The sequence below is a fragment of the Melanaphis sacchari genome, unplaced genomic scaffold, assembly GCF_002803265.2.
Source record: "Melanaphis sacchari strain LSU unplaced genomic scaffold, SCAv2.0 Contig107_pilon_pilon, whole genome shotgun sequence".
Taxonomy (NCBI): domain Eukaryota; kingdom Metazoa; phylum Arthropoda; class Insecta; order Hemiptera; family Aphididae; genus Melanaphis; species Melanaphis sacchari.
Genome location: NW_020270407.1, coordinates 105,424 through 127,304, shown reverse-complemented (window position 1 = coordinate 127,304; position 21,881 = coordinate 105,424). Strand labels below are relative to the sequence as shown.

Below are 21,881 nucleotides of genomic sequence, written 5' to 3'. Positions count from 1 at the left end.
ATCGAATTCATTACGGTTGAATCGTAGAAATTTTACAGTTATTTTAATAAACATTATAATTTATCAAACGATATAGATGTGTTTATTATTACGTAGGTTGAGAGAAAATCAATTTTATTCATAATTTCTGGTAGTGAGTAGTGACAGTTTTAAATTGTAGATACTCCCGTCTCCACGGGAGACCATAGCTCTCTCTCCATTAAATGTTATATTATTATGGACCTTGACATTGAATTAATGTTACCTAAGACACGGAATAAAGCCACTGACGATTGAGTGGGATTTTATTTATTCTGAGTTCATTATATATTATTATGACGAAATATCAAACACCGTCCAATTCTTGGTCACAAATGTCCATTTATCGATTTAGTATAGAAATGGGTAGGTACCTATTACTATTACTATTATCATTTTTATTACTATTATTGTTTTTCCTTTGTAGAAACAACACGATCGGGACTATCTGAGAATTGCGATTCTACATATATGCACGTACGTATATTATATTTATGTTATCTTGTACCACTAATGGACTTCAAATACAAGACACGCGTTTTAAAACCATCCACACAGGCGTATGGTCGTTATCGAACGTTGGACTAACAGTTATCTAACGTCTCTAAACGGCGGGTTCAATTATCATGATTTGTTATTGCTACTTCTTCTCCCATAACACGTTGGGTTAGAGGGTACTACACGCGTACATTTACGATACTTCGGGTAGGTACATAATATTATATCGTGACGGCGACGACGAATGTGCATACAATAATGTTGCAGTTAGTGTATTACATAGGAAGTACTTATACCTATAATACGTATTCGAGGAGCTTCGGTACCGATAGGATTTACGATATTTTATACTTGCACCGCAGTGGTCGTGCCCGTTAACTAGATGTTTACAATGGTCTGTTTGTATAATAATACATCTATAGTAATCTAGCTATATAAATAGGTACCTATAAGCGTGTGTACGATTGTTCGTATAGCAAACGGGATAATAGAGGCACGAGACGCACCCTATTTGCAAAAGCAAAATCACGTGTACCTTGTATTATACAGCCCATTAAAATCGTGTAACGTTTTAAGATATAATTTAATGTTTTCACAACGTAGTCGAATATTAATATTGCACACAGGTACCTTGTACTCCACAATTTTTTTCCGGTTGATGCGATCGTTGCGTTTGTCCGGGCGACTTGTCACCCTCGGCTAAGTGACCGGTTCGGTAAATGGTGTGTAATGCCGGTGTTGCGTGGTTGTCTGTTGTCTCTACGGGCTCTATAAAGTAATTACCGCTAGTCGTACGAATGTATCCTGTCTAAAAAATAGAAAAAAAAATAAAATAAATTATGTCAGTATTATTGTTCTATATAGAGATCGAAAATTACAATCAATAAGTTGAATCAAAAAAAAAAAAAAAATTATTTTTAGTTATTGAGTAATTTATAATTTGAAATAATTATAAATAATTCACTAGCACCGATAATATTGGCTTATTCTCACCATAATATATAATTACGATATGTTTATAAATTATTTTAATATTATATTCCTTATACGTATATATATATAATATATATATAAAAGAATAGTCCTTTTTTATGTTCCCGTTTTGTGACGACACTATTTAACATTTTTCCAATATTTTTTCACTGATTTGTTCCAAATACTCCTACGAGTGATCATAATATTTTTGTTTTATTTATAATTCGGCTAATACTACTTTTTAGCACTTGATAAAATTAAGTAACATTTTGAGAAAGCATAAACTACACAGGGGTGAAGCCAGGTAATTCAGCTGGTATATTGTATAGTAAATAATTTAACATTTAATTGCCTATAAACAAATATTAACATTTAAACTGATAAAAGTTTTAACATTTTTACATTCAATACTTTATTCTTTTCAGCATTAATTACAATGAAGTATAAATTATTCGATATCTGATTAAAATCAATTGAACCAAAACGTGTTAAGTCATCATCACACTGCACGTGAAACTTTGGCTATGGAATTATTTGTCATACAGCTGCAGTAATGTTAAATAATCTTTTTGCAATTCCCACAATTAAAAGACCATTGATTTTTATGGCATAATTAAAACATGAATAGGTAGTGTAAAGATGGAATGACACAAAATAATATTGTGCGCGCAGTGTGGTGAATTGGTCACGAAAACAATAGTGATAAAATGTGAATCATTGAATTAATAAATTTTCTATCCTTGCTGGAAGGCTTTTGGATATGATTTCCTTTGTTCTAAATCCTCAACGGGTGATAAGCCGCGTACACCTATATTTTGTTTTATATTGTTTGTTTCCTCACATCGCACACGAAGTTCTTATTAAATGTTAAAAAAATAATAACAATAATAAAATGAATCATATTTCCTAGTGAATCATTCACATGCAACGTTTTATTTTTCGCACTCTGAAGTGTGAGTACAAACATACACGAACATTTTATTAATATTGTAACTATAATAATAAGTTACCATCGCACAACAATAAACAAATTCTTTTTATAGAATACATAATATATTTTTTTATTTCTCTGTATTATTGATATTAAAAACACTTTCCGTTTCGAATATCAAATTGTTTAAATTTATGAATACAACGTTTAGCAAATTTTAGGCTTTAGCAGCACACAAAATATAAACTTGGTTAATTATAGAAAAACAGGGACCACATACAAGGTAAACAGATAATAGTTTTACCATTGATCTTTAAATTTATAGCCGATTTGTCCTTACTCTATAATATATAATATCCATTAACACATAATTGCAGTCTAAAATTATAAAATCATCTGCTACTGCTTTGTATTACACCAAACTAAAACATTACAAGCTCAGATTTATATACATTGTTTAATTCTAATTTCATTTTGTCGTGTTTAAACAGTTACCTAATCTAATTTTTGAAGAAAATTATAAAATAATTGTAAACAACTTTACAATCATAAATTTAAATTCTTAAATAATGTTTTGAATTTGTTGATTTTAAAACAATAAAAATAATTTAAAATAATCTTAATAAATAATTTATCAATATCAATACACGGTGGTCTGTTTTAAACTTATACGCAATAGTTAAAGTTTGTTCATACATCCATTTTAATCGATAAAAAACGTTAGTTCTTAACACTTTCAATTATCAGCTAGTAACAAATATTATAATAATATTATATAAGCACATATATTATTTAGTATAATATTCAAATATATTTAAAAATATGGGTACGTATATTTTTATCAACTTGCTTTGTTTAAATTTTGAGTATAAATTATTTCATTACTTTGCTCGCATTGATATAATTTTTTGTAGATATTAATTTTTATAATAAATATTAAAAAGTAAAATATTCATTGAATACAAATATTAATCCTAATAAAAGCTTTACTCAGAATAATAAACAATTATGCTGTACAATTTTGTGCCGAAAATGTTACAGTTTTAAATTATGAGAAAAATTAAAAATGAATTTGTCTTAAGACTACAATTTACAGTTTTAACTTTAAACACATATAAATAGGGTGGAATTGAATTTTCAAACTCGTTTTAACTAGCCAAAAAATATGGTTTCCTCTAAAGAAACACGTAATTTATATACATTATTTTAAACCAACAACACCAATCTGCAGATACTTAAGAGTTGAGACGCACAAATAAAATGTATAATAACACGGAACTGTATATATTGCATTACAGCTAATAGTTATTGGCAAACAAGAACAGAAATAATAATAATAATATAATGTCGTGTCTTATTACATGTCGACGTAATGTAAACACAAGTGGCCGTGATAGTTTTTATGTGAAAAAACCTAATTTTATCTTTAAGAAATAATAAAACTCAGTGTACGGCCTATAATTACTTCCCAAGGTTCTCAATATCACAAACATTGTATGGACATGGAATACCTACCAACCATCAATGATATATCGTACATAGCTGAAATGTGTGTTTTATTGCCTTGTATGATAGCGTCTAAAAATCTAAATTACCAAAATTAAATTTCAAAAACCATTCACGATTAAAACATAATTGTGAAATTAACCATCACGAATATATTATATTGTATAGAGGGTTACACAACCACATTATAACATGAACCTGAAGGTAACCTGTATAGTTATAGGGTCAACAAATTCAATATTCAACACGTGTTTGAACTTCAATCTGAGACCAGTGTTATGATTGAAAATCGATGGTAATTTATTAACAACATTGAAAAAAAATACTGAGACCTTATATGTGTTCATTTATAAACCAGCATGGATTTTCGAAAAGTAGTAAATATCTCTACATAATTTTTGTACATATAATTATTCATAACTAATCCACATCCACATGTTCTAAAAATAATTATATATTTTTATTAACTTTTAGGTACAGTAAATAGTGTAAATTAATTAAAAGCCCATGTTTATTGAATAATTTAAAACTTGAAGCTCTGTATTCCTAAAACTAGTTAAACCTATAAAATTAAGTTGATTAATGATATAGAGTTAAATCCATAAGACATTATTCGACTGTTTCTTTTAACATATGTCTAGTCACAGAAAACCGATTTTGGCTAAATCGTATAATAAAATAAAATGGGCAACTAACATTTTAAAAGTGGGTTCCAAGACATTTTTTTTGCATATGGTGCTAGGTATTTTATAAATTAACTAGGTATAGTATTCGATTCGTTTCATTCACATCAGAAGTTAAGCTGTACATACCTAGTTAATCTATTGTGCATTATAATATATTATCAGAATTTAATAGTTCAGTGAAGATTTTATAAATTAAACCAAATTTACATAATAAAATGTACTTTTAGAATATTTATTATAAATAGTATGTAATTATCATTCAACGTATTAAATAATAATTTTTTATAAAATTAGTTATGCATTTACTATTAAAAAATAGTACAATACTATTTATTATATGATCTTTATCAATTATTTGAATATTTAAAAAAAAATTTATAAATTTAACCACTTACTCAATATTTATATTTTGCATGTTTATAACAGCCATAGGTTATTTTGAAATATTATAATATTTCTGACTGGTTTTTCGATAATTTTTTTTTTTTTTTTGATATAGACATTAATTTATGACATAAATAGTAACAAATCAATTTACTTGTTTTCTCTTTATTAGTTGTAAAACTAGTTTAGAAATCTTTTAGCAAAAAATATTTGATAAATTATAGTTTTGTCTTAAGGTCCTATGATAACAACATTTATGCTCAGTTTATAATAATAAACCTAATTGTTTATTAACGGTAAATTAATGCCGCTACTTTTTATTTTGTATTGATAAACTTTTTACAGTTTAAATGCTAAAAAATAAAAATAATTTATAATTCTAGTTAATACATAAAAAATGTTATAATAATAAATTATAATATTGAGTACCTAATAGATATTATGAGTTAATTAAATAATTATTATTTAAAATTAATTATAAAAGTAATCAAACATTTTATAACTGTAAGTTATAACTCAAATTGAAGTCACCCATACGTATAATCATAATTGAAGTCAAACAATTAAACCCACTCAAATTTGTGTAAAATTCTGTCTCAACTTCTAATTATAACGCTCGTAATATTTTTATGGTCAGCATTTATTATTTAAAACGAATGTATTTAACATTTAAAATGTTTAAATATTTTTTCATTGATATTTGATTCAATATCACATTTTTAAAGTTTTAAAAAGATAACTGATTATTTATCTGTTTAAGGCTTTTACAGATAAAGTAATTTAGTCACTTAAGCTATATTAATGAATGACGTTTATTCATTAAAGCATAGGTAACTCTTATTTTTCTTAATCTCATTTCTAGTCTATACAATAATAAGTTTATTTTTTGTTATATGTATATTTATAAATATTTAATACAAATATTTACATTTGTAAAATAAATACCATGGAAATGGAAACAATTTAAACGTAATTAATTCATAGAAAAAAAATCCCTTGACTGTACTCAATAAGCATTTTATAAATTAAGTGTAAAAAATAAAAACCACTTAAGTGAAATAATACTGTTAGCGCCGATTTAAAAAAAAAATAACTTAATAAACATTGCAACAATAACTCATAAACAAGACATACATATTTAAAAATAATAATAATATACAATGAATATCATAAACTTTATAATAGAAAAAAAACTATATAAAATATTTTATACAACATTTTATTCTATTATATTGCGGATGTGATATAACACAATAGACGAAAAACTCCAAAAAAAAAAAAAAGTATACAATCTATCTTGCAAGAAGCCATAAATTATTTTTTAAATTTGAAATAAATAATATATAATAATGCATTGACTTATCTGACAATATTTAAATTTAAATGTTTCTTTTATTATTACCACCTATTTACATAAAATAATAATACAAAGTTCATCGTAAATATAAATTTTAAGTCAAGTTTGTTTAATATATTCAAAACTATCATTGCAAATGAGTGACGATTATTCCACACGAAATATTATATGTAAGCAGATGTGTATGACAAAATTCAAAAATACTCGTATGTTTATTTTAGACTTAAGAGTAAAAAATAAAATATTTGTTCGAATTAATTTTTTTCTCCTTTAACTGTATAATATAACGTATAAAACATGATGTAACACAATATTATAATAATATATTTAAATGAGATTAATACCATCTTAAACAATAATAATTATAGGCAATTTCGATTGAAAATTGTAGTTAATTTTAAAACATGTTTACTTATCAGATATTAATTGTCATATATTACACAATAATTCACATAATGTCTTATACAGTCCAACACAATAATTGTAATGATATATTATATTCAAGTATGGGATATGGCGAAACGTGCGTATAATATAACTATGCATTATAGGTACCTGTACTTGATAGTTGATAATATATACAATGTAAATTATAATACATCCATATCGGTAAAATAATATATACCGATTTGGCTAAGTACCGACGGTCTCAACGCGCTTATTATAATAATATCATTAATGTATGGTATAATATTGCGGTCTCGTTTCATGCATATGGTGTGATAAAACCACGTGAATAATAAGAACATTATGTAGATATGTATATACCTCTGGGAGAAATAACGCATTTTTGTATATATATATACATATATACGTATAAACACACAATGCTATACATAACTACGACTGGTACACGCGAACACCCGATCGGAGTCGTATTACTCTCTTCGCGCATCGCACGTCCCATTATAATCCACTACACGGGTCCGATAAAATATAAAGGAAACAAGAGGCTTGCAGGATTTAAATGCGCGGGCGTGTCGATACACATAATACACATTAATACTATAATATTATATTTTTATAATCCGTCGTCCTCTGCGGAGCACCGTAAGCCCATGCCTACAACAATAATAATATTGGCTCTTGGGAACCGTAGTATCGGTTTGGGGGGGGGGGGGGGGGGGGGGGATGGTCGGCAGCGACGGTGACCGAGTCGGATGAGGAACGCGCGCAAACCGACTCGTCGCGGAGCACTGCAGCGTTATATTGTATTTCACCTCGGCCTAATCTCACGATAATCGACGTTTGACAGCCGTGGTCTTCGTCCTGCGTGGGCAAATCTCCCGCAACACAGTACAACTAACTACGATATTGTATTTTACCCTATAGTATACCTCTTCAGGATAATAAATGTGCGGTGTAAATTGCAATAATATTTTATGCACACGTGGCGGTTGGCTAGCTACAGAAACTACGACCGACCATTAAGCCATTACAGTAATATGAAATCATACATCTTATTATTTACAATGGGTGCACCGTGCACGCTGCACAAACACGCCGGTGCAACAGCTGCCACGGTGGCAAGCGATTTCGTACGGAGGACGCGTTATGGGACTTTTCGCAGCGCGAGAGGTCAATGGAAGTATATAATATTATATATTATTGTGTATAAATATAGTGTTATAATGCTAATAGTATGATTATTGCGGCGGAGAGTCGTCTCGTCATGTGCGTCGCACGTCATCGTGTATACAGTATGATTCGCCAACCAGGCTCACCCCCCATCCTACATTTAAGAGCCGTGCATTTATTTAAATTCCTATTTTTAGAATTTATGAGCATGCCTATAAAGATCATGTTTTGAAATATTTAGATGTTTTATGCGCCATATAAGTAGTGCTTTGTGCAATAGTCGGATATAATAACACATATTAAAGGGGAGGGGAGAAGAATCTTAAAATGTCGTTAACATTTTATAGAAATTAACAGATTTACCGAAACAATAGTTATTAACTACAAATATGATAACAAAACATATATTTAATCGCAGATATTAAAACTATTTAATTTATTATTTAAAATTAAGTTTAAATATAACATAATATTATAATACAGTAACTAAACTTCGAATAATATTTCTTTTAGTGAAAATGTCAATTTAAACCGCGCATATATTATATCGGTCTCTTTGATTTTCTCGGGCAGCCCGATACAGTAATTAATTTTTTTTTTTTTTATTAAAATAATTAAAATTTTTTTTAAATATAATATTTCTTCTACAGATATTAATTTCCGCAAATCCGTCTGATTTTAATGTAAGTTGTCAAGTAGATATTTTGACGAAATCAAAATTTGAATGTTCTAATAGTTTTTGCATAGTTTTAATGATATAATAATCAACGGCTGTATGTTTAAAAAATACAAGGGCTGTACGATCAAAACATCGAATGTAAAAAATTTAGATGTAATATTTAGTTTGGAATATGTTGTACGATTTTTACAAATTAAAAAATACAAAACAAGTCAATCTCAATTAGTTATGTATTTAAGCAGTAATCACTCAATACTTATGAGCAATGAGCATGTTTGTTAAACACTCTGTATAATATGCTGTAATTTTGCATGCGTATACGCACGTATGTGTGTGTGTTCGTGCGCAATGTGAAACGTGCGAATAAAACTCAGCCGACCGACCATCTCGGCGGGAACAACGGAGGCTGCCACGACGACGGTCTGACGATATTTATAAATCGAGCGAGCACGCGCGCGTCTGTATCGCGTTCTCGTAAACACCGTAAAACTACCGAAGTCGACGATTTATACTATTACATCGATTTTATGAATAATAAACGTGTTTACTACGGTATAATGGCCGGGTGACATAATCCTCCAGGGGATGCTAAACTCAACGGGGGTAACCTATACGTATGTGTTCTAATAAGACGGAATCGCTCTATTTTTCAGAACTGTAATCTGACGTACCAATAACGAGACAAATTTAGTCACTACATACCATTAATATTATATCGATTTATTTCATCTATTTTTTCATTTATTTTTATGGAATAATTTTAGTAATAGCATTGAAAAAAAACATAAGACTAAAATAATTCAAGGTTTGTTATTTCTATATGATCTAATTTCAAAGGGAATTAATAAATTTTAAATTATTCGCATATTAAAGTACGACTTGAGGTTTTCACGGCGAACTATATGCCGCTTGATTTTTCGAAACAAATTTCAGTATGTATAAAACAACTATAAATAAAAATTGTGATTCCAATGGGTTATACATAAATATTATATATTTAGGTACGTGCTATTCCTATGATTGTAATCGTGAATTGAAAATAAGGTTCCAAAAATATTACGTAGTAATATGAAAGAAAATTATAAATAAAAGTCTCGTTTTTACGTTTAAGATCACTCTAAATAACTACGATATTGATATCGGAATCTCAGTAATAGGTATACGATATTTACGAAAATATTACATAAAAACAATATAGTAGTAGTAGTAGTAGTAGTTATATTATAAACGCGACAGATTTTTATGCGGACGCACGTTCCTACTAGTGAAGTCGTGAATAATTTAGCAACAGTAATATTGTTATTGAAAATATAATATCATATCATTACACTACACGCTGCGAACCTCGATAATGAAAAGTGATAACGGTGTAATGATCATTAACAGTATAGAGCACGTGGCAGCGGCGGTTTCGCGGACGTTATATTATATTGTTTTATCTGCCAATGCTCATTCGGCAGCTCGTAAATGATTTTGGCGATGTTTACGTGCGGTCGTGGCATATTTATGCACGTGTATACAAGATAAAAAACTGAATTAAATATTAACAGACGGTCTGCGGTGGCGATGGGAGGCGCGCGGACTCGCCGTCGATGCTTTCCCTTTCGTTTTCACACTGCTCCTACGTAATAATAATAATATTATACTTTATAACATTAAACCCGTCTCGACGCCACCGCCGCCGCCGCCCGACATCTCTTCCACGCTGCCAAACCTCGCGGAGTCTCCGCTGCGTCTACTAACTGCAGTTATGGTTGCCGCGCCCGCCGTCGATAATAAAATTATTAGTTATTACAACAATAACGTTCTTTTTAAACGCAATTTCCAGCTAGACAGGGCTAGGTCGCGAAAAGGCGGCATGCTATTGTATACAAAATATTAGTGATTTTTTTTTAATATAAATCGCAATATAAATATAGAAAATAAAAACACCAAAGTATTCGTAAAACGTACGGAGAACTTCACGTGATTGGAGCGAAGCAAGAACCTTTTATTTTTAAATCGTAACGACTATAGAAACCGGATTTTTGATTTTTATGAATATTTAACGAACTTATAAAGCTGAAAGGGGTTTACAGAATTCATAAAAAAAATTTATTTTAGATTTTGGAGTATGATATTTGGCTCAAATTTTTAATATTTTAAAATATATATTGTTTCATTGTCTAAACAAAATTCATAGTAGTTGTTTGTTTACTAGGTAGGTTTTTTTTTGTTATACCTAAATAATTTGTCTACAAAAGGAGCATATTTTATCAGTTATGATAAAATGTTAAGATAATATTCAAAAGCGTTCATTAAAGTACAGTATTATTATATTAGTATTATACTTTAAGCCTTTAAGAACTTAAAAGTCTAAGTCTAACTTAAATTCATAAAATAAACAATATTCGCGATGGGTAAATTGTTCCAGACTCAATAAATGCACTCCCATAATTAATTTCAAAGGCCATTTATATCGGCGGAGGCATGAGATACTCTTTTCCATATCACTGCAGCACTAAATAATATAGCGGAGGGCCTCTTGCAGTAGGAAGCGCGCGTGCACTTTGAATAATAATAATAATTTAATATTATTATTCATCTTGTGAACACGGCGTATGTTCACAGGCGATGCAATAATAACGCGTCTTGTTTTTTTTCGCGGTAAATCTTGAGACTTGGAGCACGTAAAACCGATAACGCACATTGTATTTGGCACACACACGCAAGCGAAAACGGTAGTCGATCACGTGCCTTTTTACAAAGCTCCGTCGAGGCCAATAACCGTAGCATGCTCATTACTATATAATGTTATTATAAAATATTATTATATTATACTATTCTATCGCACACCACGATCCGCGTAGACACGTTCCCGTTTAGACATAATTTTATGATAATAATATATATACGAGTATTATATATATATATATTTCTTGACCCCCAATCGTTTGAATCATGAGACATTGACGAGTTAACGAGTTTCACGAAACGTCACTCTTCTTTTTATAATAGATACATTACTGCAGTGTGCATTAAACTCGTATATATATAATACATCATATAAACATTACGTTTATCGTTCCGGTATACATATATTATAGGGACACTATTTTGTACATACTCGTGGAGTGTAAATGTAATATAATATTCAAGCGATGAGAGACATCACGTGGCGAGTGAGTAAGTATAAATTATATTAGGTATGTAGGTATACGTACAAAATTATTTTTGTACGCCACTCAAATGCGTGCGATATGTTCACGCCTAGTATTATTTGTATTATATTTTATCTAATACAACGATAATAATGTCCAAAGTATTAAAAAATTAAATAACCGATTAGCGAAAATGGGCTAAGATTTAAAAATGATAATTATTAAAGGTTATATACTTGATAATTATTGTCGATTATTAATAGACGTTTCAGATATGCACGATAGATATTATATAGCAAAAGTAAGTATAGCTATATTAATATTTTAATCAATCAAATATATCAAGCTATATTTTCTATAAATAAAACAGTTATAATTGAGTATAGTTTAACTTTGCTATATAGTGTCCATTGTCCAAGCATCATTATAAATAATAAGCTATAATTTTTAATTATAATTGTTCCGTAAAATAACTAATATGAACATATTTTACAAAAATTATAATTAAAAATACTCGATTTACAGTCAACCTTAGTATTTATAGCATAAACATAACTTTACCGCTTATAATTTACACAAATAAAAGATATTTAATATAGTTTTTATTTTTTTATAAAAACGTATAGATATACTTGTAAAATAAGGACTATTTCATAGGCGTAATCTAAGGGGTCAAGAGGGGGAAACTACCCCTCCGGATATTTTACTGAGGAGCATAGTATTGTTTCCCCCCCCCTTTAAAATTTATAATTCAATTTCTATTTTATCATAAAAAAATACAAGAGCATGATGTATTGTATAATAATTAATAATAGATTTATCATTTTGACTTTTAAGTACTTTATATTGAAAGAGATAGACAAGTTAACATTGATCAAGTAATTGACGGATTCGATGGAAGTAAATCCATTCGTGGTCATCGACTTGTGTTAAAATGAATTAGTATGTAATATGTATAATTTTTAATAGTTTTGTTGAGTTTTTACCTTTTTATCAGTTTTATAATGTAAAATAAAAAAAAAGTTTTGAGTTATTGAGTATTATTTATTAACTTACTAACGTACTTTTAGCTTTAATACTGCTTGCCTCCCTCCCCCGAATTGACACCAAGTTACGTCACTAAACTATTTATTAATAAAATTACTAAAATAATACAAATCAACGAATTACATAATTACAAATATGTATATAGTACCTAACATAGATCTATATTATAGTTACATTTATAGTTCCACCAGTCACCAGGTATACTATTGCTATACTGTTTTACAATAAATCATGTAATATGTATAACAACATTGAAATATGTGATCTTAAAAATATTTTATCAGTTCGGTGTAGTAAAACCATCAAGAACCTTTATGACCAGTATTATAGGTACTCTCTGAATTGTTGCAGAAAACCAGATACATATTGAAACATTTAACGGATCTGCATAAAATAAGCGAACATAAATAATTTCGATTTCAGACGCGGTTTTATTTGTTTCAACGTGATAAAAATCATTTCTCAGGCAATATCATAAAGATCCTCTAAGTCGTTATTAAAACGAGTTTGTCGGAGTGGTAGGCGAGGCTATTATATGAATTATTACTGTCTACAACGTTAGACATTTTACTCATGTTAAATAAAAATAAAAAAAAAGATTAAATCTTATCTAACTTGTGCCTACCACAATAAATATAGGTTATATACTTTAACACTAATTTGTTAAGATAATGTTATTAATGTGCATTATGCGTATATTACTATATGAAGGTGTTTTGTATTTCAGGATCGAATAACCAAAAAAAAAAAACCACTTAGTTGGAGACAGTAACAAAAGTTGTTTAAATTTTAGACAGTATGCCAAAAAAAAAATATATATATATATTATGTTGATGAACCAACGATTCCTAGAAAATGAATGACAGACAGGTGTAAAGTTTCTTCGCAATCTTAAGCTTGATAATTTAATTTAATATTTTAGTTAATTTATATGATAAATATATATAACTATTAAAATATTAAATTTTTCAAGGCTATGAGTTATAAGTTAAAATTAATTTTTAATGGATTTTACTAGTTGTTATTCATTTTTTAACAAATATAATGTCCAATATCAACAATATTATACTCCCATACTATACTAACAATTTAATTAATAATATCTAAAATCGGTGCATTTTAAAATAAATTCTTCAAAAAACTCGTAATTATATTTTTTAAAGAATTTAAACTTAAAATACACTTAACGAGTCGATAATTTATTATTCTGGCAAGTATATAATATGTCAATTCTCTACAATTCAAATGGTACTAATATTTCATGCTGAGTCAATAAGTTTAGTATTTAATTATTAAAAAAAAATGAAATAAAAAATTATATTTATTTAGAATTGTTTATGAATAGTGTAATGTACATTTTATGATCTTAATCAGGTTCTATCAACAACGGGTTTTTATTTACTACCAGTATCAACAAACCGATATTTTAATAAAGACATTTAATCGACGATAACGTACACATAATATATAATTTTGTTTGATTCTATTGAAAGAAATATTATCATCGCTATCTTTTTATTTTTTATTTAAAGACGTATCTTAATGGTTAATGCACCCGGAGGGCTTATTTCGTACGAGGGACGATGTTCAATCAACGCGAGTTGAGTTCTAAAAATGGAAGTATAAAAAAAAATGTTTCCGTCTTCAACCTATGTTCAATTTTTATGTGTTTTCACGAATGTTTTAACATTATATTTTCAATGGGTACATGAGTGAACAGATTTTATTAACACCGATGTCTGAGATTACAGAAAAGAATGTGGGGAATGGATTAATGTTGATGCATTTACAATTCAGTACCTAAAATGATTCATGAAAGATAAATGGTGAACAACTATAAATATAGATCAAAAAAATAAATCGTGAACAAATTTAATTTAAACTTAGTAGAATATTCATTATATAATTATCTTCATTGATACAATTAATCTTGTTCTGTTCTGAATAATCTTAAGTTTTATTAAAAAATAAAACTACTTATAACTACAAATTATTAGTAATCAAAAATAATGACTATATTTAGTGCCATCATATGTCATGATTTAAAACTGCAGAATTTTTACAAAACCATTATTTTATACACTTACTCAATCATATATGTTGAAATAATTATATTTTAAATTTTAAAACCAGTATATCTAAATTATCCCCAGTGAATAAATGGTACTTGAAATGTATTACGGATATTACAAAAGACAAAATGCATTTTACCAGAAACTAATGTAGGTAAACCTACCAAATATTAAATTGCTTGAGAGAGATTTATGATTCTTTAATTTGAACTATTTTTTTTTTTTATCTTTCTTACTTTCAAGTAATTTATACTGTGACCTACACTTCTATTTTAATTGTAATTTATGACAATAGTCATATCGTTTAAAACTTACTATGGAGTCAATTTATCAAAACGCAACTTATTATTTACAAATATGGTATCGTAGATATCTCACGTATGATAAATAACTATGATAATAAATAACTTGTTTTGATGCCATTAGATACAATTTACTGAGAAATAACGATTGGAATAAGAATGCTACAAGTTGTAACATTCAACTTCATAATAAGTAATAGCTATAATAAGGTATACAAGGTATACATGACACAAGATACACTGGAATGGTTCATATAGAATAATAAACAAATACAATTATTAAAACTTCCTTATAATATCTATCTACCTATCACAATTGTTTTATTCGCATTAGGTATACGCTACTATATTTCTTGAATCATTTACTCCAACTTCATATTATTAATTTTAACATGAAAATAAAACTTAATAAATTTATTGAAATAACTATTTATTAAAAGTTATGAATTCATAATATGTTCGTACTATTTGTAATAAGCCAATATTTTAATAATAATAATATTTTAATGCGATCAAATTATGACTTACATATTTCATACACCCTAATTCCTACATTGTGGTTAATTTCATTATTTTAATTTTATTCGCATAGAAGTTATAGTTTATAGACCTAAATGTCTAAGTGTATAAAATAAAATATGTAATAAATAATAATATTATTATTAACTAATCAATTATAAAATATATTTCGTTTTATTTAAATTTACACGTCATTAGTCAACATAATTATTATAACAAGTAGCTAGTAATTACCATGGCCAAAGAACACTGATTGATCAACATGCAATAATAGATTAATAACAAAAATAAAATACGTAAACAAATCCATACATGATTTTACATGTGGAACACGTTGAGCCCCAAAACTCACATAAATATTTTAATTATATCTTTCATCGTATAATATTTCAGTGGACGAATTTATTTAGTAACACCCGTTTTGAGAAAGAGCATATAAAATAAATAACCTTGCACTTTTTATGGTAAATTTTTTTTAATAAAATCTTTGCAAAACTACTATTTACTAATGATTAGTTAATAATTATAAGACGTTTTTATTAATGATAATTTATTTTTGGTCAAAATAAATTATTGTATCGAATAATCTAAAATTAACTATAAATCATAAAACGAAATTAATTGACTATTTTTCTGCGTTATTTAATATTTTAATTATCTAAATTCGTCAATGTAACTTTCAATACATATACCTACCTATATAACTTTTTATTTATAATTATTCGATCAATTTGTATTTTGATTTTCACAAATTTATTATTTCTGATACGAATCTAAAAATGTTTTGATTTTTTTTTCATATCATAAATATAAATCGAAATTAAAACGAAATGTTTCTAAGTAATTTAATTTTAAGTACTTAATTAGTCATTGATAATACATTTAAAATAAAATAGCTAAACCATAGTTAATATTATATTAAAATGTTAGAATTTATTAAAGTAGTATAAATATATAAAATACAATGTACTAAACACTGAATGATTTATTTTAAATAATGAATAAAACCATTTTGAAGAACTCATTATTGAATTAATCCATACAGTTTACAAACTCGAAAAATTATCTTCAAATTCCAATATAGGTACATCAACATTTTTAAGACTGACAACAATTTATAGAAAAAATAGCTGTTTTCAAAGGAAAAAAAATTGTAATTTATATCTCCATAAAATATTCTTTTAGTTGTTAAAAGTTAATAAAATTTTAAAATTCCCATGTTTACTAAGAATATTTTAAAATTCCAAAATTCATGATTAAAATAAACACATTATTAAAAAAGGAAAAAGGGGTGAGAATTCTTGGTGAATCACGCAATAAATAAGTTTACTAGACGATTATAGTGACTCTAGATGACAAGCATTATTATTTTTATAAATATGTCAAAGTTTAATGAAATTAAATATAACCGGACGTTGGTCAAACAAATTATTGAATGACCTTTTCTAAAAAATAAAGTCATTAAACTGTTTGGTAGATAGGTAGGTACTACACAATATGATTATTATGATTTATAACATAACCTAAATTATAATCTGAAAGTAACCTTTTAGAAACATAAATGATACTTCTCTAAAGGTAAAAACAATAAATGTCAATATAAAATTATTAGAATTTCCTAAAAATAAGTACCATGAAACAGAAGAAAAAAATAATTTACTCTGAAACATTAATATAATAAATAAAAAAGGACTTATGTTATTTATGTTATTTTGTTGCAGAGAGACTTATTGTTAAGAATAAGCATTAAAAATTGCTTAATACGATAATACAATATTATAATATATCTAGTATTATGTTTTGATTAGTATGCAATGAATATATCGTATAAAGAATAAAAATATTACGAACAATAGAAATTGTATAAAGGATAGAGTTAACCAAATCGGAATCTAATATTTACGATTCACGTGAGTACTGAATGTATTTTTAATATGATTATAATAATATACGAATTGTGTAGTTTATGTTATACATATAGAGCAGAGAAAAAAAGTGAAACGTCTGGCCAATTACACTGAAAATAAACTCTGGTTTTGAATCAAAATTAAAATAGATACTTAATTGTTTATATGAGTCTATAATTCAATTTCTTTGGTCAGACGCTGTTGCAGTATCTATCGATTGATATGTTGCCAAATAATTATATATCTCGCGAAGCAACATGCAGACGTGTACTTTGTTTCTGCTTTTCATTTGATGGATTAAAACGATGAAAAGTTTAGAAATTCCACTAAAATTGGGAAAAAAACAATAAAAAAATGAACACGTTTTCTCCGACGAGGATGGGATTCGAACCCACGCGTGCAGAGCACATTGGATTAGCAGTCCAACGCCTTAACCACTCGGCCACCTCGTCCCGTGAGCGGAAAAGGCGTATTGATTGGCTTTTATGAGCCAGACTTTTTTCTTTAGTATATTTTTTTAATAATTATTTTACACATACCTAACAATAATTTAAAATGTACTATAATTTTAATTTAGGTTTTAAACTTTAACAATTATAACTAAGACATTGTAGCCAAAGTAGGTATTATATACATAATTACAAGATATAAAAATGTAATTCGCATTACAGTATCACACTTATTCACACGTAATATCTACTAATTCGTTATTAGTAGGGCTAGGATTTTAATGACCTAAAAACCTAAACAAATGACCTAATAAAAACTAAAAAATGATCAAAAAAAACAACTCAATAAGAAAAAATGACCTCATAAAATGATCGAAAAAAATATAATTATATTAATAAATTAATAAATAGGTACCTAATAATTATTATTTATAAGTATACAAATAAATTCATGTTCTGGTATAATGGCCAATATCATACGTATGTATAATGAATAGATTTGGCACGTTAAATTTAATAATAAATTGATGAAGATAACACGTAATCGAACATTATTATCGATTATTGCTCTGTTAATCTAACGAGTATATTTTATATTATAGGTACATATAAACGATTGGTATTTTGAAGTATTAAATATTTTTAGAAAATATGTTTATGATTTTATTTTAATGTTGTATCTTTATATGTTTGTACAATAATTTATAACGATCAATAACGACATTTAAAATTTTAAAAAATTAAAAATTAATAAAAATATAACCCAGATTTCAATAAAGTATAAAAAAATGACCGTAAAATTCAAAAAAGTACAAAAAATGCAAAACTATATATTTGAACTCGTAGATGACCAAATCACATTTTGTGCTTGAAAAGTTATATCCTGTAAATCCTAAAAAAAAATGCAAAATCCTATACTATCCTAGCCCTGGTTATTAGTTATAAGGAAGTTAAATCAAAGGCGTGCGCACGAATAGGGCTGACCTAGCCCCACCTGAACTTTTTTTTCATAAGTGGGTGGGTACTTGGTACCTAAAAAAATAAAAACTAATAAGGCGTTATAGTCGTAGAAAATTGATAACAAAATAAATCAAAATCGTAGATATTTATACAGAGGGTGGGTGGTCAGATTGAATTTAGCCATACTTGATTCAGAAATCTGTGCACGTCTATGAGTTAAATATATTTATTGTTTGGTTGGCAGTTTTAAAAATTAGATACTTATCTCAACTTATTATTATCTATACGGCTAGATAAAATATCACACAGACGTAAAAATATTCTATTAGGTACCTATTTAATTAGTCCTTGTTCTAAAAAAAAAAATGCTAATAATATAGATAAATAATATCAAATATGGTAAAAAAACTATAGTTCAGTTTTTAATCAGTGGGTATAGATACCTTGAAAGGTAAGTAATTAAAAATAATATCATTATAATATAATATATTAATATAAGTAAGTAATACTGCCAATACTCAATAGTCATTTAGCCATAAATATATAGTATATACCATATATCTATTGATATGCGACTGTTATAGGTGGGTAAGGTATCTTAAATCTCAATGTAAGTTTTACTTAGTGTCTATGCATTTTATGTTATCTGGTCCTGACATTAACTACTAAAGTACCTATTTCGTTTATTTGTAAGTACAAAGTGATTTATGAATTATGTAGGTAATCTAGATTTATTATTTAATAAAAATGAATTTATAAACACGCCTTATAATATAACATCTTCTTACTTTAAAGTTAGAATGGTAAATTATATTATTATTACCTATGATATGGACGATATGGTTGGTACCCATTAAAAATAAAAAAAAACTTGTAATATCAGTAAAAGTTATTATGAATTATATTAGATAATAGAGTTGTTCCATTATAACTTCTATGTTTCTATAAAATAGTTTTGAATACTGAATTAGTGAATTATAAATAACATTCATTCATACGGTCAAAATGTCATTTGAATGTATAAATTTACCATGTGTACTGCTGCTTTATGTCGACACAGACAGCTATAATATATTATTATATAACCCTATTTAATATTTGTTATTATTTATTATAGGTGCTATAAGTTATTTTATGGAATACCTAAATAATAATAATAATATATGCCTTATACGCTCTTGGACGATTAAAAGTATAAATCAATAGGACATTGATACTTAATTATATGCAGGTCCCTTACTTGCAATTTACAAACATAATGGACACATATTATATACACAATATGCACCATTGAGATTTCAGACTACAACAAAGAAGGTGCCAATTATAATATTATATAGAATTATATAGGTAGGTATTTAAAACTTAAAGTCTATGCATTTTTGTTTGATTGTACTTGAAAAAAAAACGATACGGTGTTGATTGTTTAAAAATGGAAAATAAATAATTCATAAATTTTAAATTATTCATATTATATCAAGTACCTACTATATTAATTATGCAAACTTTATTGTTTGTAAAAAATATAAATGTATTAGGAGGTAGATATTTAACGTAACCATATAATATAAATATTCAGGATAAATTGTAATTTTATAATTTATAGTTATTAATTATTAAGTATACGTCTTAATTTTTGTTTTCGACAAAAATATATTGATATCTTTGAAAAACATAATAAAACCACAAAATTTAATAGAAATAATTGGAATTTATAATGAAAGTATACATGAATATGTAATACACCTATTAATTATTCTTAATTATAATAATATTATCCAAGTAAAATAAAAAAAATGAAATGAAAAAATGAACAAAAAAATCAGCACGGTTCCGACGAGGATGGGATTCGAACCCACGCGTGCAGAGCACATTGGATTAGCAGTCCAACGCCTTAACCACTCGGCCACCTCGTCTCGTGCTAGGATCAGTCAAAAAAGACTGATTTAAACCACATTCAAAAAAATTATATAATAACATTGATTTGCTTAAAATAAATATGGTTTCCAAATGTAGATTAAAAGTGTATATGATTATTAAAATATGTACTCTTAATTTGGTAATTTAATACTATTAAACTAAAAGCAGCAATAACATGTTTACCTACCTAATAATTATTTCCATTTATAATATATTAATAAGTATCTACACGTAAATATAGCCACATAGTATACGCGTAGATATGTTTCATTAATACTTAAATAAATAAACATTTTCAAAGCATTAAAGACACAATGTGATTAAAAACTTTAAACTTGGCGCTATTTGCGTAGGTAAACTAGGTATAGACAGATATAATATAATGGTAGGTATTTGAAAATACGATTAATAAATGGCTAAATTTAAAATTATTCACCTACCTATTACTTTTAGGTACCTAAACTAACCTATAATCTATGAAAATGTTAATATTTTATACATATTATAGTAAATTCTTTAAACTTTACACCTTTAATAATTTAGATAAACATTCTATTTTTATTTTATTGATAGGTATTAAAATGTGAATGCTGATTTTTTTTTTTTTATTATACAACTAATATGAACATATTGTAAAGACTATAGAGTACTGACTATAGTACACGTTTGACGTTACGTTAATGTAGCAATAATTTTAACGAGACAATTCAGGATTCACGAAAATATTTTAATTTTTAAAATAACCGGAGATCAAAATGACAAGATATCTTTGTTATTGCAGAAGCGGCAAGAATGTAGTACCTACATTTAAAATACCTACATACTAAGGATTATAATGTATAAATTGTATGTAGTAAAATTAATGTATAATGTTGATGTAAAAGTATAATATTATGTATTTCAGCATTTGAGTAAATTTACGAGTATATTCTTAGATATTAGATTGTGGTCGA

The 21,881-nt window shown here is 27.0% G+C and overlaps 1 protein-coding gene and 2 non-coding genes across 3 annotated transcripts in view; all 3 read right to left on the bottom strand.

Moving 5' to 3' along the window:
• The window catches only part of LOC112603400 (A disintegrin and metalloproteinase with thrombospondin motifs 9-like), an 87,263-nt gene that overhangs the window by 18,292 nt on the left and 47,090 nt on the right, over positions 1-21,881 (bottom strand). Inside the window, exon 5 of the mRNA XM_025351938.1 lies at positions 1,147-1,324. Coding sequence (XP_025207723.1) covers positions 1,147-1,324 — 178 coding nt within the window. The remainder of the gene's footprint in view (positions 1-1,146; positions 1,325-21,881) is intronic.
• Positions 17,970-18,051, bottom strand: Trnas-gcu. The gene has a single exon. It is a non-coding gene; the product is annotated as a tRNA-Ser (tRNA).
• On the bottom strand, positions 20,843-20,924 carry Trnas-gcu. Its single transcript has one exon. It is a non-coding gene; the product is annotated as a tRNA-Ser (tRNA).